The sequence below is a fragment of the Scyliorhinus canicula genome, chromosome 27 (genome assembly GCF_902713615.1).
Source record: "Scyliorhinus canicula chromosome 27, sScyCan1.1, whole genome shotgun sequence".
Lineage (NCBI taxonomy): Eukaryota > Metazoa > Chordata > Chondrichthyes > Carcharhiniformes > Scyliorhinidae > Scyliorhinus > Scyliorhinus canicula.
In genome coordinates this window covers 14,975,428-14,988,840 of record NC_052172.1, presented here as the reverse complement: position 1 = coordinate 14,988,840, position 13,413 = coordinate 14,975,428, and the positions used below count along the sequence as shown (strand labels likewise).

General features: G+C 51.9%; 1 protein-coding gene across 1 annotated transcript in view; it reads right to left on the bottom strand.

Moving 5' to 3' along the window:
* rab4b (RAB4B, member RAS oncogene family) overlaps positions 1-13,413 on the bottom strand; it is a 49,234-nt gene that overhangs the window by 19,268 nt on the left and 16,553 nt on the right. The window contains exons 2-4 of the mRNA XM_038786261.1: positions 6,290-6,370; positions 4,427-4,541; positions 1,092-1,154 (exon numbers count right to left, since the gene is read on the bottom strand). Of these exons, the coding sequence (XP_038642189.1) occupies positions 1,092-1,154; positions 4,427-4,541; positions 6,290-6,370 (259 nt within the window). The remainder of the gene's footprint in view (positions 1-1,091; positions 1,155-4,426; positions 4,542-6,289; positions 6,371-13,413) is intronic.

Genomic DNA, 13,413 nt, shown 5'->3' with positions numbered 1-13,413 from the left:
ATAAAGGTATCACACAAGAGGCATTATTAAGGCCGACAGCGAGTTAATGTAGTACAATTTTTACAGTCGCACGCTGGTGCCAATACAAGTGACAAGTGGATCAGTCTGCTGATCTGTTCCCTCGGAGGCACCTTGATTGACACTTCTGTCCATAGGATTTCCTGTCGCTCTGGGGATAGCCATTTCTCTATCCAAGCTCCAAGCTGCAGTTTGCCTGTAGCTGGGATTTTCGCATACTCCGCTCCCTGGCGTGTCCCCCCCCCCCCCCCCCCCCCCCCCCAAAGAGCTCGGAGCTACTCATTTGCCAGCATGCTTGTTTTGTTTTAAGATTATTTAGTGCATGACGTGTGGAGGGTTCCTAGCTTTCTATAGTGAAGCTCAGTTACTTGGTTTATTAGTATTAACACATGACAAGGTGTGAAAAGACATGACTATATCACTAAAGAACAATGGTGGGCGTGTAATATTTCCTTGCTATGCCAATGTGAGTTGAACAATTCTAGAATTGTTTAACTCACATCGGCATAGCAAGGAAATCCAAACTCGGGCAGTAATTGGGAAGAGCACCTTCTGAGATTTACGGCACGGTGGCACAGTGGTTAGCACTGCTGTCTCACAGCGCCATGGAACAGGTTCCAGTGACTGTCTGTGTGGAGTTTGCATGTTCTCCCCGTGTCTGCTTGGGTTTCCTCCCACGTCCAAAGATGTGGTTAGGTGGATTGGCCAAGCCAAATTGCCCCTGAGTGTCCGAGTCGGTGGAGTTACGGGGATAGGGTAGAGGTGTGGGCTTAGGTATGGTGCTCTTTCAATAGGTCGGTGCACTCACTGGGCCGAATGGCCTCCTTCTGCACTGTAGGGATTCTATGATTTGAGTCTGGGACATGGTGAGGTCAGCCACCAACTCTAAACTCACTGTTACACTGCAACTCGTCTGGGGCTTCATTCAGGAGCAGCATACCTTTCGCCTTTATTCCAGCAATGAGGGCTGGTGAGCTACAGGCCCTTAAGCTGTCCCTTTATTAATACTGCCTGAAACCTCCTGACAAAGCTCCAAGAATATGCAACTCACAGCAAAACACGCGTGAACACACCTTGTGATGTCGTATACCAAAAGTGCGCCTGCGGCTCCCCTATAGTAACTCCTCGTTACGGATCTGAAAGAGACAAGACAGAGATCAGGCAATGCACCGTAAAGGCAGAATTAGTAAATGTACAACACTGGGTGGCACTAGACCGTACAGGCAACAGTTCAGAGTCCACTGTGGGTCGGTGCTGCATTCAGAGCGGCAATAAGGACACCATAATTGGAATGGATCAGGGGGGGTAATATGGTACCATCCCGCCGCTCTCCAGAGTATCAGCCAACGAATGGATGTAGCACAGCTTGGATTACAGAACGCAGTGACCGTAAAGGGGGGGGGGGGGGGGGGGGGGGGGGGAAGGGAAGAGAGAATAGCAGGGTGATTATCGTCTGATTTGGTAGGGACAGACGAGTCAGGAGTTCATGCAGAATCGTTCAGATCCATATTGGTATTGATCATGATTAACAGAGGCCTCTGGCACTAAGTGTGAACTCATTTTGTCCCGCACTGCCCACATGGCAAGCCTGTCAAGGCCCCGAGACGTCAAGGAACATTGAGGATTACTCCAAAGGCTTGCCCGACTCCTGGGGGGAAATACATTTTTGGTCGTCTTATTCTAGCAACCTCGCTCCTTTCTGAGAAATCCAAGCAAATCAGCTCCTCTGTCAGTCACCAAGTCCATCAACTGTGCTCAGAGAAGCAAGAGCAACGGATGTACAAAAATAGTGCTTACATTGAACGAGAAATACACCCAGAAAGATGCCAGCGATGAAGTTAATTCGGTCCCATCCATTTTGGGGCACTAACACACAGGGAAATGCCCTTCAATGTGACTATTCTATGTTCTATTCTTCCGAATGATGAAAAAGTGAGCCATTCCAATAGATTATTTCATCATGGGCGGCCTGGGAAGGGGGGTGGGAAGGTATGAGAGGAGTTGGAATTGTTTCAGTGAGCAGAGCGGACAACACAGGTTCGGGCGGGAAAGGCACATCTCATAACAGCCGCAGGAGGGCAGAAGCGTCCAGGTAAAATCCCGAGACGATGCCAAGTCCCTCAACCATTTTCAGCTAAGATAATCGGCAATCGAGATTATAATTGTAAGCCGGGGTGGGAATAAATGCAACTCAAAACTACAGAGATGGATAGGCAAAGGCCAACTGATGCAGGAGTCAAAGGTGGGAGCACAACAGAACATAGAACATAGAACAGTACAGCACAGAACAGGCCCTTCAGCCCTCAATGTTGTGCCGAGCCATGATCACCCTACTCAAACCCACGTATCCACCCTATACCCGTAACCCAACAACATCCCCCCTTAACCCTACTTTTATTAGGACACTACGGGCAATTTAGCATGGCCAATCCACCTAACCCGCACATCTTTGGACTGTGGGAGGAAACCGGAGCACCCGGAGGAAACCCACGCACACAGGGGGAGGACGTGCAGACTCCACACAGACAGTGAACCAGCCGGGAATCAAACCTGGGACCCTGGAGCTGTGAAGCATTTATGCTAACCACCATGCTACCCTGCTGCCCCGAAGAGTCCATAAAAACAAGCGAATGAAAGTTGGGTTTACAGCTTTTTGTCAACAATCCCATTTACGGAATGTGGGCGCCACTGGTTAGGCCAGTAATTATTGCCCATCCCGAAATCCCCTCGAGATGGTGGCAGTGAGCAGCCTTCTTGAGCCGCTGCAGTCCTTTTAGGGAGTGCGTTCCAGGATTCTGACCCAGCGACAGTGAAGGAACAGCCGATGGGTATTTCCAAGTCAGGAAGGCGGGATGCTTCCAGGGAACCTCCAGGTGGTGGTAATGTGCTGTCGTGGGTCTGGAAGGTACTGCCCAAGGAGCCTTGGTGAGTTGCTGCAGTGCATCTTGTAGATGGTGCACACGGCTGCTTCTGTGCGTCGGTGGTGGAGGGAGTGGATGTTTGTGGAAGGGGTGCCAATCACGCGGGGTTGCTTTGTCGAGGATGGCGTCGAGCTTTTTGAATGTTGTTGGGAGCTGCGCTCATCCAGGCAAGTGGAGAGTATTCCATCACACTCCTGACTTGTGCCTTGTAGATGGTGGACAGGCTTTGGGGAGTCAGGGAGTGAGTTCCTCGCCGCAGCTAGAGGCACATAATACATAATCAAATGTGGAATCTCTCTGCAGGCCCTTAAGTTTGGTCTCAAGATACAGTTAAGGTGTATAATCTGGGTCACTCCACCAAAGTAAGAATGTAAAAACCTGCAATACAGGGCCACCGGGATGCTAGCAGGGATCAGGATTTGTTAGGGGCTTTCTCCCCTGGTGAACAAGATCAGAGCGTGACCGGTTTTAATTTGGAGAAGCTAGAATGCTTCCATTGACACGAGGAAGGGCACACGTTTAAGCAATAATTGAAGGGAGGCTAGAAAAATCTTCCGTGTTTAGAAAGTGGAATTCTGGAGGCACGGTGGCGCAGTGGTTAGCACCGCTGCCTCACGGGCACCGAGGACCCGGGTTCGATACCGGCTCTGGGTCACTGTCCGTGTGGAGTTTGCATGCTCGCCCCGTGTCGGCGTGGGTCTCACCCCCACAGCCCAAAGAGGTGCAGGGTAGGCGGATTGGCCGCGTTAAATTGCCCCTTAATTGGAAAAAATGAATTGGGTACTCTAAATTTATAGAGAAAAAAGAAAGTGGAATTATCAGCCAGACACCATTGAAGGTGAATTAGAAGCTTTAAAAAGGGCATGGGGGAGTGGGTGGGGTTCAGTGAGATGACTCTTTCAGAACTGATGGGTCAGATGGCTGGTTTCTGAGCATGATTCCACATGCTTGGGAAGATACTGAGCCCCACAGATTGACAGCGTTGAGCCGTCGCAGGAGGGCGACATGGTGACACAGCGGTCAGCACCGCTACCTCATAGCACCAGGGACCCGGGTTCGATTTCGGCCTCGGGTGACAGTCTGTGTGGAGTTTGCACGTTCTCCCTATGGGTTTCCTCCGGGTGCTCTGGTTTCCTCCCACAGTCCAAAGATGTGCAGGTGATGTGGATTGGACATGATCAATTGACCCTTAGCATCCCAATGGTTGGTTGGGTGGGGTTACAGGGGATAGGGTGGGAGATTGGACCCAGGTAGGTGCTCTCAAAGGGTCAATACAGACCAGAGGGGCTGAATAGCCTCTGCCTGCACTATAGGTATTCTATGAGGCAACCATCAACCTGGGTTGGTTCAGTGCTCTTCTTGATAGCATCAGCGGCCTGATAAAAACAACAGAAGCAGCGCAAAGCTGGTGCTGCTCGACTTACAAGTGGTGCATTCTTTAATATGACCGCCAAAGACAGAAATACTGAGATACCACAGTGTCTCACCTGAAACGTTCCTGTCCCGCTGTGTCCCAGATCTGTAGTTTAACTGTTTTGCCGCCTACATTAACTACCTTTGATCCAAACTCGACGCCGATCGTGTGGTTGGAATCCTGTTTGACTGCAGACAAGAGTAGTGACACGGTTACCAAAGGAGTTCACGAAAGTAAAGCAAAGGTATAAACGGCAACATTTTCACCAACCATGTAGCAGCACTGGATATGGAATGTGGTATTGTTTAAAAACAAAATCAATCAGTCTTGATACCAACTTGCATTTGAGTTAGCAGACTTGGGCGAGGCAGCAAGACTGTCTTGGTGTACTGGGCTCAGGTTAGACGTGGGCTGGGAGGTGTGGAAAGCAAACTGAATTAGCCCCTGTTCCTGCTCGCTATGCAGTCAGCCATTCTAGAAAGCGCACTCCTGGACTTTGCACAATTGCGATAGGCGACGATGCCCTCCCAACAGCCACCTCTCAAAGCCGACATGAACGAAGGTCACTCGATTCAGCAACTGAAGGGTGGGGGTGGGGGCAGGACTCTGTGCCATCTAGCAAGAGGTCAGTGGCTTCTGAAGGGGAAATCTGGTCAGTGAAGCGAGTAGCTATTTCTCCGCTATGTATGCCGGCCCGGGAATGGCATAACTTGTGGGAACTGAGCATACGAGCGATTAAATGCACGAGGTGAGTGACTATGGGCCTCATAGAAATTACAGTGCAGGAGGCCATTCGGCCCATCAAGTCTGCACCAGCCCTTGGAAAGAGCACTCTACCCAAGCCCACACCTCCACCCTATCCCCATAACCCCACCTAACCTTTTTTGGATAATAAGGGTAATTTATCATGGCCAATCCACCTAACCTGCACATCTCTGAAGTCAGATGGCACGGGCTCTCAGTGTTGCACTGATTAAGCACGAGACCACCTAGTCACAGTAGCCTTACGATGCAGGTTGTACCTTTGGGAAACTTTGGGTTTAGCAACCGGCTAAATCGCTGGCTTTGAAAGCAGACCAGGGCGGGCAAGCAGCACGGTTCAATTCCCGTACCAGCCTCCCCGAACAGGTGCCGGAATGTGGCAACTAGGGGCTTTTCACAGTAACTTCATTTGAAGCCTACTTGTGACAATAAGTGATTTTCATTTCATTCATTTCATGAGCTGCTCTCATGTGTGGGGTGTTGTGGGTTGGCTGGTACAGGGTTATAGCTGTTAATTGCTCAAATCACGTTCCTTTCAAACAGAGAACCTCACATAGAAGTTGATAGAACAGGAAGAGACTATTTGGTCCAGCGTGTCTGTGCATTTACCAAGACCCTGCACTAAATTGGTGGATCGCAACAGGAGGTTAGTACCAGCCTAAATGCCAGGTCCTGTCGATGCTCGATATCTGAAATAACAATAAAATGCAGGAAAATCTCAGGTGTCAGACAGCAGTGGGGAAGAGAGAGAGAGAGAGGGAAACAGAGTTAACGTTTCAGGGCGATTGCTCTTCTCCAGTTTCGGGAATAATATGGGTTTGGTTGCGGTTATGGTGACAAGTCCCCTCATCCCCTGCAGTCAAATAGCCACGGGGAGAACGTGGGTATATGCGAACAATAATTGCTTGGTGAGGTACCACCATTTACAAATGCACTCCAGCAAGAGGGGTGAAAACCATGGGCCAGGAAATCGCTCTAAATTGCTGCAAATGATTGCACTGCACAGTGCAAGAATAAGAGAAGGACCATATCTCCTTTCCGATCGGCACGGTCGCAACCTAATTTTGAATAAATTTCCCAGGGAAAGCCCCCACCGCCCTGGGCCATTCCACAGTGGCACCCACAATTCAGTGCGCTATCAACCCGGCAACAAGTGAAAGATCCAAGAACTTACATTTGTTTTCAATAAACTGATGGAGGAGACATGATTTCCCTGTTCCCGCACTGCCGATCACCAGGAACTTGAATAGGAAATCTGAGGAGAAGACGAACAGAATCGATTGAGCGTCAATACAGTTAAATTGGCGAGTGGTCTTGACGGTGTAACGCTGTTGCAACCATGGGCGACCAATGTGCGAGAAGTTAAGCTACTTAACATTGTGTGACAGTAACCAAATGGACTTGAGTCTTTGTATGTCAATTCCAGCTGCAGTATTTAACATTTGCCACGCAGTGGTACTGTCACACTTGTCTCACTATTGGCAGACATTTGCTGTAGGCCAGTGTGAGCAAATCTATGCGCTCACTTTGGGACTCCCAACAGATTTTGTTGCAAGCTCTCCCACCGACTGTTGCTCCTATTTCGCCATACAGCGCACTCCCTCACCAGGCCCTTTCTGCTTTGCTGGTTCTCTGTTTACCTGCAGTATAACCCCCCTCCCCACATGCATTTAACTGGTTGCTCCTGGTTTCTGTCCCTTAAATCACCGCATGGCTGGTATTGCATCCAGTCCCGTGACCCGACTGCCTCATCCCCAAAAGCCCCATGGTGCTTGTTTATGCAGCTTCACCCTCTTTCCCTCGAGAGCAGCATGAAGCAGTGGGAGGATTCGCAGGATAACAGTCTGTCAGGCTGTGATGGGAAGGCCCCGCCGCCTCCTCCTGTGACCACCAAACGGCCAACGATAGGGTAGATTAAGTTCCATACGGTGGAAGGCTTTTATAGGCCGAAAGCAAAGGCCACCCACACCCAACAGGCAAGAAACCTGTGGGGTATTAAACCAAGATTCAGAGCCAGACCTCTGGTCTCCCTCAACTGGACTGGAGCGAGGAGTGAACCCTCAACCCTCTTAAATCAGAGGCAAACATACAAATAGAGAGTCAAAGGCTCGATCTCTGTGTTAACCAGAAGTTTGTTGGTTTGACCAGCCCCCAATCAGCCATACACAACGCAATGTTTGATCGATTTCCACCTCCCCCAGATCTTCGGTATTTAATTCCCCGGTGCAGTGCCACTCTTTAACAAAGCAGATTTACATAATAATGGGCAAAACCCATTAAGAATTCATCAGTACGGGCGGCGCAGTGGTTAGCACTGCTGCCTCTCGGGTTCGAATTCTGGCCCTGGGTCACTGTCCGCGTGGTTTGCACATTCTCCCTGTGTCTGCGTGGGTCTCACCCTACAACCCAAAATGATGTGCAGGGTAGGTGGATGGGCTACGCCAAATTGCCCCTTAATTGGAAATAAGAATTGGGTATTCCAAATTCAAAAATTAAATTCAGTAAACTATGGCATGCTTCACAAATTTATTTCCCCCACCTTAAATTTTGTTTCCCAAGTTGCCAAAGACTCATTCCCATCGTCACTGAAAGAATTTTCCCCAGTTTATTGTTTAATTTTTCACTACTCCTACCTGTTCCTCAATTTCTTGGACTGTATTTTTCCTCCACCCTCCCCCCCCCCCCAACCAAAACTGTTTTACGATCGAGAAAGTGGGGAGGGACTGCCCTCCAGTAACAGCATCTCTTTGTGGAAGTGACAATTCATTACTTCAAACCTTGCCCAGCTCTGCTGCTACCAGGGACAGGCTTCAAGCTAGAAATACTGCTGGTCACCAGTATGACACAGCTCAAAAATGCCCTCTCCAGTCACATCTGAGGCAGGATGGCTCTCTCAGTTGCACAGCTCGGAATTTGACAGCTCCAGCTGGTCAGAAAATGGCTCGGAAGGTTTGGAGCTTCACACCGAAAACGCAACATTCTAGCTGCCTACAAAACTATCAATGGGAGCGAAGATATTTCAGGGACTACACAGCTGAAGTACTTTTTTTTTAATAAAATGTTTTTTATTGAGTTTTCATATTTTATATCCAACAAATTACAAATTATTAGAGAGAGAAAAAAAAACACGCAAAAATTAACATGTATATTTACAGGTAAGCATCTTCGTAATAACAACTGTGGCCGCCCCTTTTAGCCGGCATACATATTTTATATTCCCCAATATGGCCGAGGCACATGTTTATAGGCATTTATTTATAGTTTGGTTTTGGGCCTTAGCTAGCCATCAAACCCCCAGAACGAACCCGTAGCCTCCCCCCCCCCGGCTACCTTCCCCTGATTCCCGTCCATTTTCCCCTGATTCTTGGCCACCCGACTATTCTTCCTCTTGTACTTTGGCCACAAACAGGTCCTGGAACAATTGCATGAATGGCTCCCACGTTCTGTGGAAGCCGTCGTCTGACCCTCGGATGGCGAATTTGATTTTCTCCATTTGGAGAGATTCCGAGAGGTCGGACAGCCAGTCTGCAGCTCTGGGCGGTGCTGCTGACCGCCAGCCAAACAGGATTCTATGGCGGGCAATCAGGGAGGCAAAGGCAAGGGCGTCCGCCCTCCTCCCCAGGAATAGATCTGGCTGGTCTGAAACCCCGAAGACCGCCACTATCGGGCATGGCTCCACCCTCACCCCCACCACTTTGCACATAGTCTCGAAGAAGGCTGTCCAGTACTCCACAAGTCTGGGGCAAGACCAGAACATGTAGGCGTGGTTGGCCGGGCCTCTTTGGCACCGTTCACATCTGTCCTCCACCTCCGGGAAAAACCTACTCATACGGTTTCTTGTTAAGTGGGCTCTATGTACCACTTTTAGTTGCGTCAGGCTGAGCCTTGCGCACGTGGAGGTGGAGTTGACCCTATGCAGTGCTTCGCTCCAGAGTCCCCACCCTATCTCCATCCCCAGGTCGTCCTCCCATTTCATTCTTGTTGCGTCCAGTACGGTGTCTTCCCTTTCTACCAGTCGGTCATACATGTCGCTACAGTTCCCTTTCTCTAGGATACTTGCGTCCAGTCGGTCTTCCAGTAGTGTCTGTCGTGGCGGTTGTGGGTACATCCTTGTCTCCTTTCGTAGGAAGTTTTTGAGCTGCAGGTACCGTAGCTCGTTCCCCCCAGCTAGCCGAAATTTCTGTCAGTTCGTCCAGTGTTGCGATCCTGTCGTCTGTGTATAGGTCCCTGACTGTCAGTGTCCCCCCGTCCTGCCTCCACCTTTTGAAGGTGGCGTCAGTCAGTGCTGGTGTGAACCTATGTTGCAGATGGGAGCCTTGTCCGACATTTTGGTCAGGCCAAATTGCTGCCGCAGTTGGTTCCAGGATTGGAGGGTGGCTGTCACCACTGGGCTGCTGGAGTGTTTATTGGGTGGGGATGAGAGTGCTGCCGTGGCGAGGGCCCGGAGGGAGGTCCCCATGCAGGAGGCCTCCTCCGCACGCACCCACTTGGCTTCTGGCTCCTGGATCCATCCCCTTACTCGCTCGGCTGTTGCCGCCCAGTGGTAGAATTGTAGATTCGGGAGGGCTAGCCCCCCCCCGGATTTTGTTTTTTGTAGGACCTTCTTTGGGATCCTAGCTTTTTTACCCCTCCATACGAACGCCATGATAAGTTTGTCCAGCACTTTGAAAAAGGCCTTGGGGATGTAGATCGGAATGGATCTAAACAGGAAGAGGAACCTGGGCAGTACGTTCATTTTGATCGTCTGGACTCTCCCCGTGAGGGAGAGTGGGAGTGTGTTCCATCTTTGCAGGTCCTTTTTTACTTCCTCCGTCAGGCTGGTGAGGTTCCATTTGTGGATCCCTTTCCAGTCATGGGCTATTTGGATCCCCAGGTAGCGGAATTTGTGTCGGGCTTGTTTGAACGGCAGCCCCTTTAGTGCTGCCCCCCCCCCCCCCCCCTTGCGGGTGTACTGGGAAGATCTCGCTTTTGCTCATGTTGAGTTTGTAGCCCGAGAAGGCTCCAAACTCTTTCAGGAGCGCGATGATTCCGTCCATGCTGCTTTGTGGGTCCGAGATGTAGAGGAGCAGATCATCTGCATAGAGTGAGACTCTGTGCTCTCTGCCTCCCCTTCGGATCCCCCTCCAATTTTTTGCTGCCCCGAGCGCGATTGCTAGCGGTTCGATTGCTAGTGCGAACAGCAGCGGGGGCAGTGGGCATCCTTGTCTGGTGCCCCTGTGCAGCTGGAAGTATTGGGAGTTGGTATTGTTGGTCGCCATGGGAGCGTTGTATAGGAGCTTTACCCAAGCGGTGAACCCTGTTCCAAGCCCGAACCGCTCCAGTACCTCTATGAGGTATTTCCATTCGACTCTGTCAAAGGCCTTTTCTGCATCCAGGGAGACAATCACCTCGTGTTCTCTCCCCGGAGGGGGTCATTATCACGTTCAGCAGGCGCCTGATGTTCGAGGTAAGCTGTCTACCTTTGACGAAGCCCGTCTGGTCCTCTGTCACCACCTCAGGTACACAGTCTTCTAGCCTTTTGGCTAGGATTTTGGCCAGTATTTTAGCGTCTGCGTTCAGCAGAGATATGGGTCTGTATGACCCACATTCCGTTGGGTCGTTGTCTTTCTTAGGTATCAGCGAGATTGAGGCCTGTGCTAACGTGGGTTGCAGTGTGCCCATAGCTAGCGAGTCTGTGAACATCTCCCGCAGGTGCGGGGCCAGCGCTGTTGCAAATGTTTTGTAGAAGTCCGCCGGGAATCCGTCCGGTCCCGGCGCCTTCCCCGTCTGCATGGAGCTAATTCTGTCCATGATCTCTCCCAGTGCTAGTGGTGCTTCCAGGTCCCGTTTTCTGCCCTCTCGACGACTGGTATGTCCAGTCCATCAAGAAACCGGTTCATCCCAGCCTTCCCTGTTGGGGGCTCTGAGGTGTACAGCTCTTGGTAGAAGGCCTTGAAGGTTTTGTTAATCCTCTCTGGTTCTGTTTCCAACGTGCCTCTGGTACCCCTGATTTGCACAATTTCTCTGGTGGCTGCCTGCTTTCTCAGCTGGTGTGCCAACAGGCGGCTGGCTTTGTCTCCGTGTTCGTACAGGGCCCCGCGTGCCTGGCGGAGTTGGTGCACTGCTTTCCTGGTGGAGAGCAGGTCAAAGTTCCTTTGTAGTTCTTTTCTCTCCACCAGGAGCTCTACGGTCGAGACCTCGGAGTATTTACGGTCTACCTCCAGTATGGAGTCGACCAACTTCTGCCTAGCCACCCTTTCCTCCCTATCTCTTTGCGCTTTGAAGGCAATGATTTCCCCCTCTTAGTACGGCCTTAAGCACTTCCCAGAACGTGGAGGATGAGACCTCCCCGTTTTGGTTGTTCTCCGTGTACTCCGCTATGGCCCGCGCTATCCTTTCGCTGAAGGCCTTGTCAGCTAGTAAGGCACCGTCCAACCTCCATGTGGGGCGCTGGGCCCTTCCCGTCTCCAGCCGCACGTCCATGTAGTGTGGGGCGTGGTCTGATATCACAATTGCGGAGTATTCCACTTTGTCTATCCGTGGAAGCACCGTTTTCCCCACGACAAAGAAGTCAATTCTGGTGTACACGTTGTGTACTGGGGAGAAGGAGGAGAATTCTTTCTCCCCCGGGTGGGCGTATCTCCAGGGGTCCACTGCTCCCATCTGCTCCATAAAGTGACTGAGTTCCCTTGCCATGCTTGAGGTTTTCCCCGTTTTGGGGTTTGATCTGTCTGTCTTTGGATGCTGTACACAGTTGAAGTCCCCCCCCATGATTAGTCGATGCGTCGCTATGTCCGGGATTTCTGCCATGGTCTTTTTGATGAAACTCGTGTCGTCCCAGTTGGGCGCGTACACGTTGACTAGAACTACCGGCGCCTCATCCAGGGCCCCGCTGACCATGACATACCGCCCCCCTGGGTCTGTAACCGTCTTTGTCGCCCTAAACATTGTCCTCTTGCCGATCAGGATCGCCACCCCCCGGCCCTTGTCCCATAGCAGGAATGGTAGGTTTGTCCCACCCAGCCCTTTCTTACCCGCAGTTGGTCCTGCTCCCTCAGGTGCATCTCTTGGAGGAAGACTATGTCGGCCCTCATATTTCTGAGGTGGGTGAGGACTCTGGATCTCTTCACTGGGCCATTAAGTCCCCTTACGTTCCAGGTGATTATCCTGGTGGGGGGCTTCTGCCCCCTCGTTCCTGTGGGATTAACCATATTTATCTGGTGGACGCGCCCCTGCACTCTGGGGTTTCCCTTTGTTAGGGGGCCGTCCAGGATGGCCGCTATCACAGCTCTCCCCATGCGGTCGGGTCTCTGCGCTCCGGGGTTTTCCCTTGTCCCGGGGGCACCCGCCATGGCCGTCCACTGTGTGTCCGCCACGCGGGTAGTCCCCTGCACTCCGGGGGGCCTCTTCGCTCACAGACCGTACTGGGTGGGTGCTTGCAGCGGTTCCTTGTTTCGAGCCCTTGGTTGTGGCACTTTGTGGCCCTGTTCCTTTTCTGGCCTCCTTTGTCCCTGCATTTCCCCTCCCTGGTCTCTCGCTCCCTGTGTGCCCCCCCCCCCCCCCCCCCCCCCATGTCTCTCCCTTTTCCCTCCTCCCCTGTATACCACTCCTTTGCCCCTCTATCCCCTATTCCTGTCCCCGTTTGCTCTCCCGACTTTGATGGGTGATCCCCCCCCTCCCCTGCCTGGCGCCTTCCCCCCTGTTGGGGGTGCGCTGCGGCCCTGCTTTGTTGCGTGCCCCCAGCGCTAGCTTTCCTGCTAGTACGGTGGCTCCCCTCTCGGAGGTTGTTGTCTCGCTTCTCCTCTGCCTGGCCTCTACGGTTTTCTGCCCGCTCTTCCCCCATCCTACCCTGCACCCCTCTCGCCTGCTCTCCCTTCTCCAATACTCTCGTTCCGTCGTGCTGGGGCCTGGCCACAGTGGGTTGTTCTTTGTTCTGGGTGTTCCTGCCCGGGGGGTCTGGCTTTGCCTCGCCCCTCCCCACCCCCCCCTGTCGGCGTGTTGTTGCCCCTTGCCAGGGGCCCCTCGTCCCTACCTTCCCTGGTTTTTTTCCAGCCCGTGCTCCTCGATGAACCTATTCGCCTCAGCAGGGGCTGTAAAGAAATATTCCTTGTTTTGGTATGTGACCCAGAGTCTCGCTGGGTACAGCATACCAAAACGCACTTTGCTCCTGTAGAGAGCTGCTTTCACTCTGTTGAACTCAGCCCGTCTCTTAGTTATGTCTGCTCCAAGATCCTCATAGACTCGGATGGCGTGCCCTTCCCATTTGCAGGCTCTATTTTCCTTGGCCCAGCGCAGGGTTGTCTCCCTATCCCGGTACCG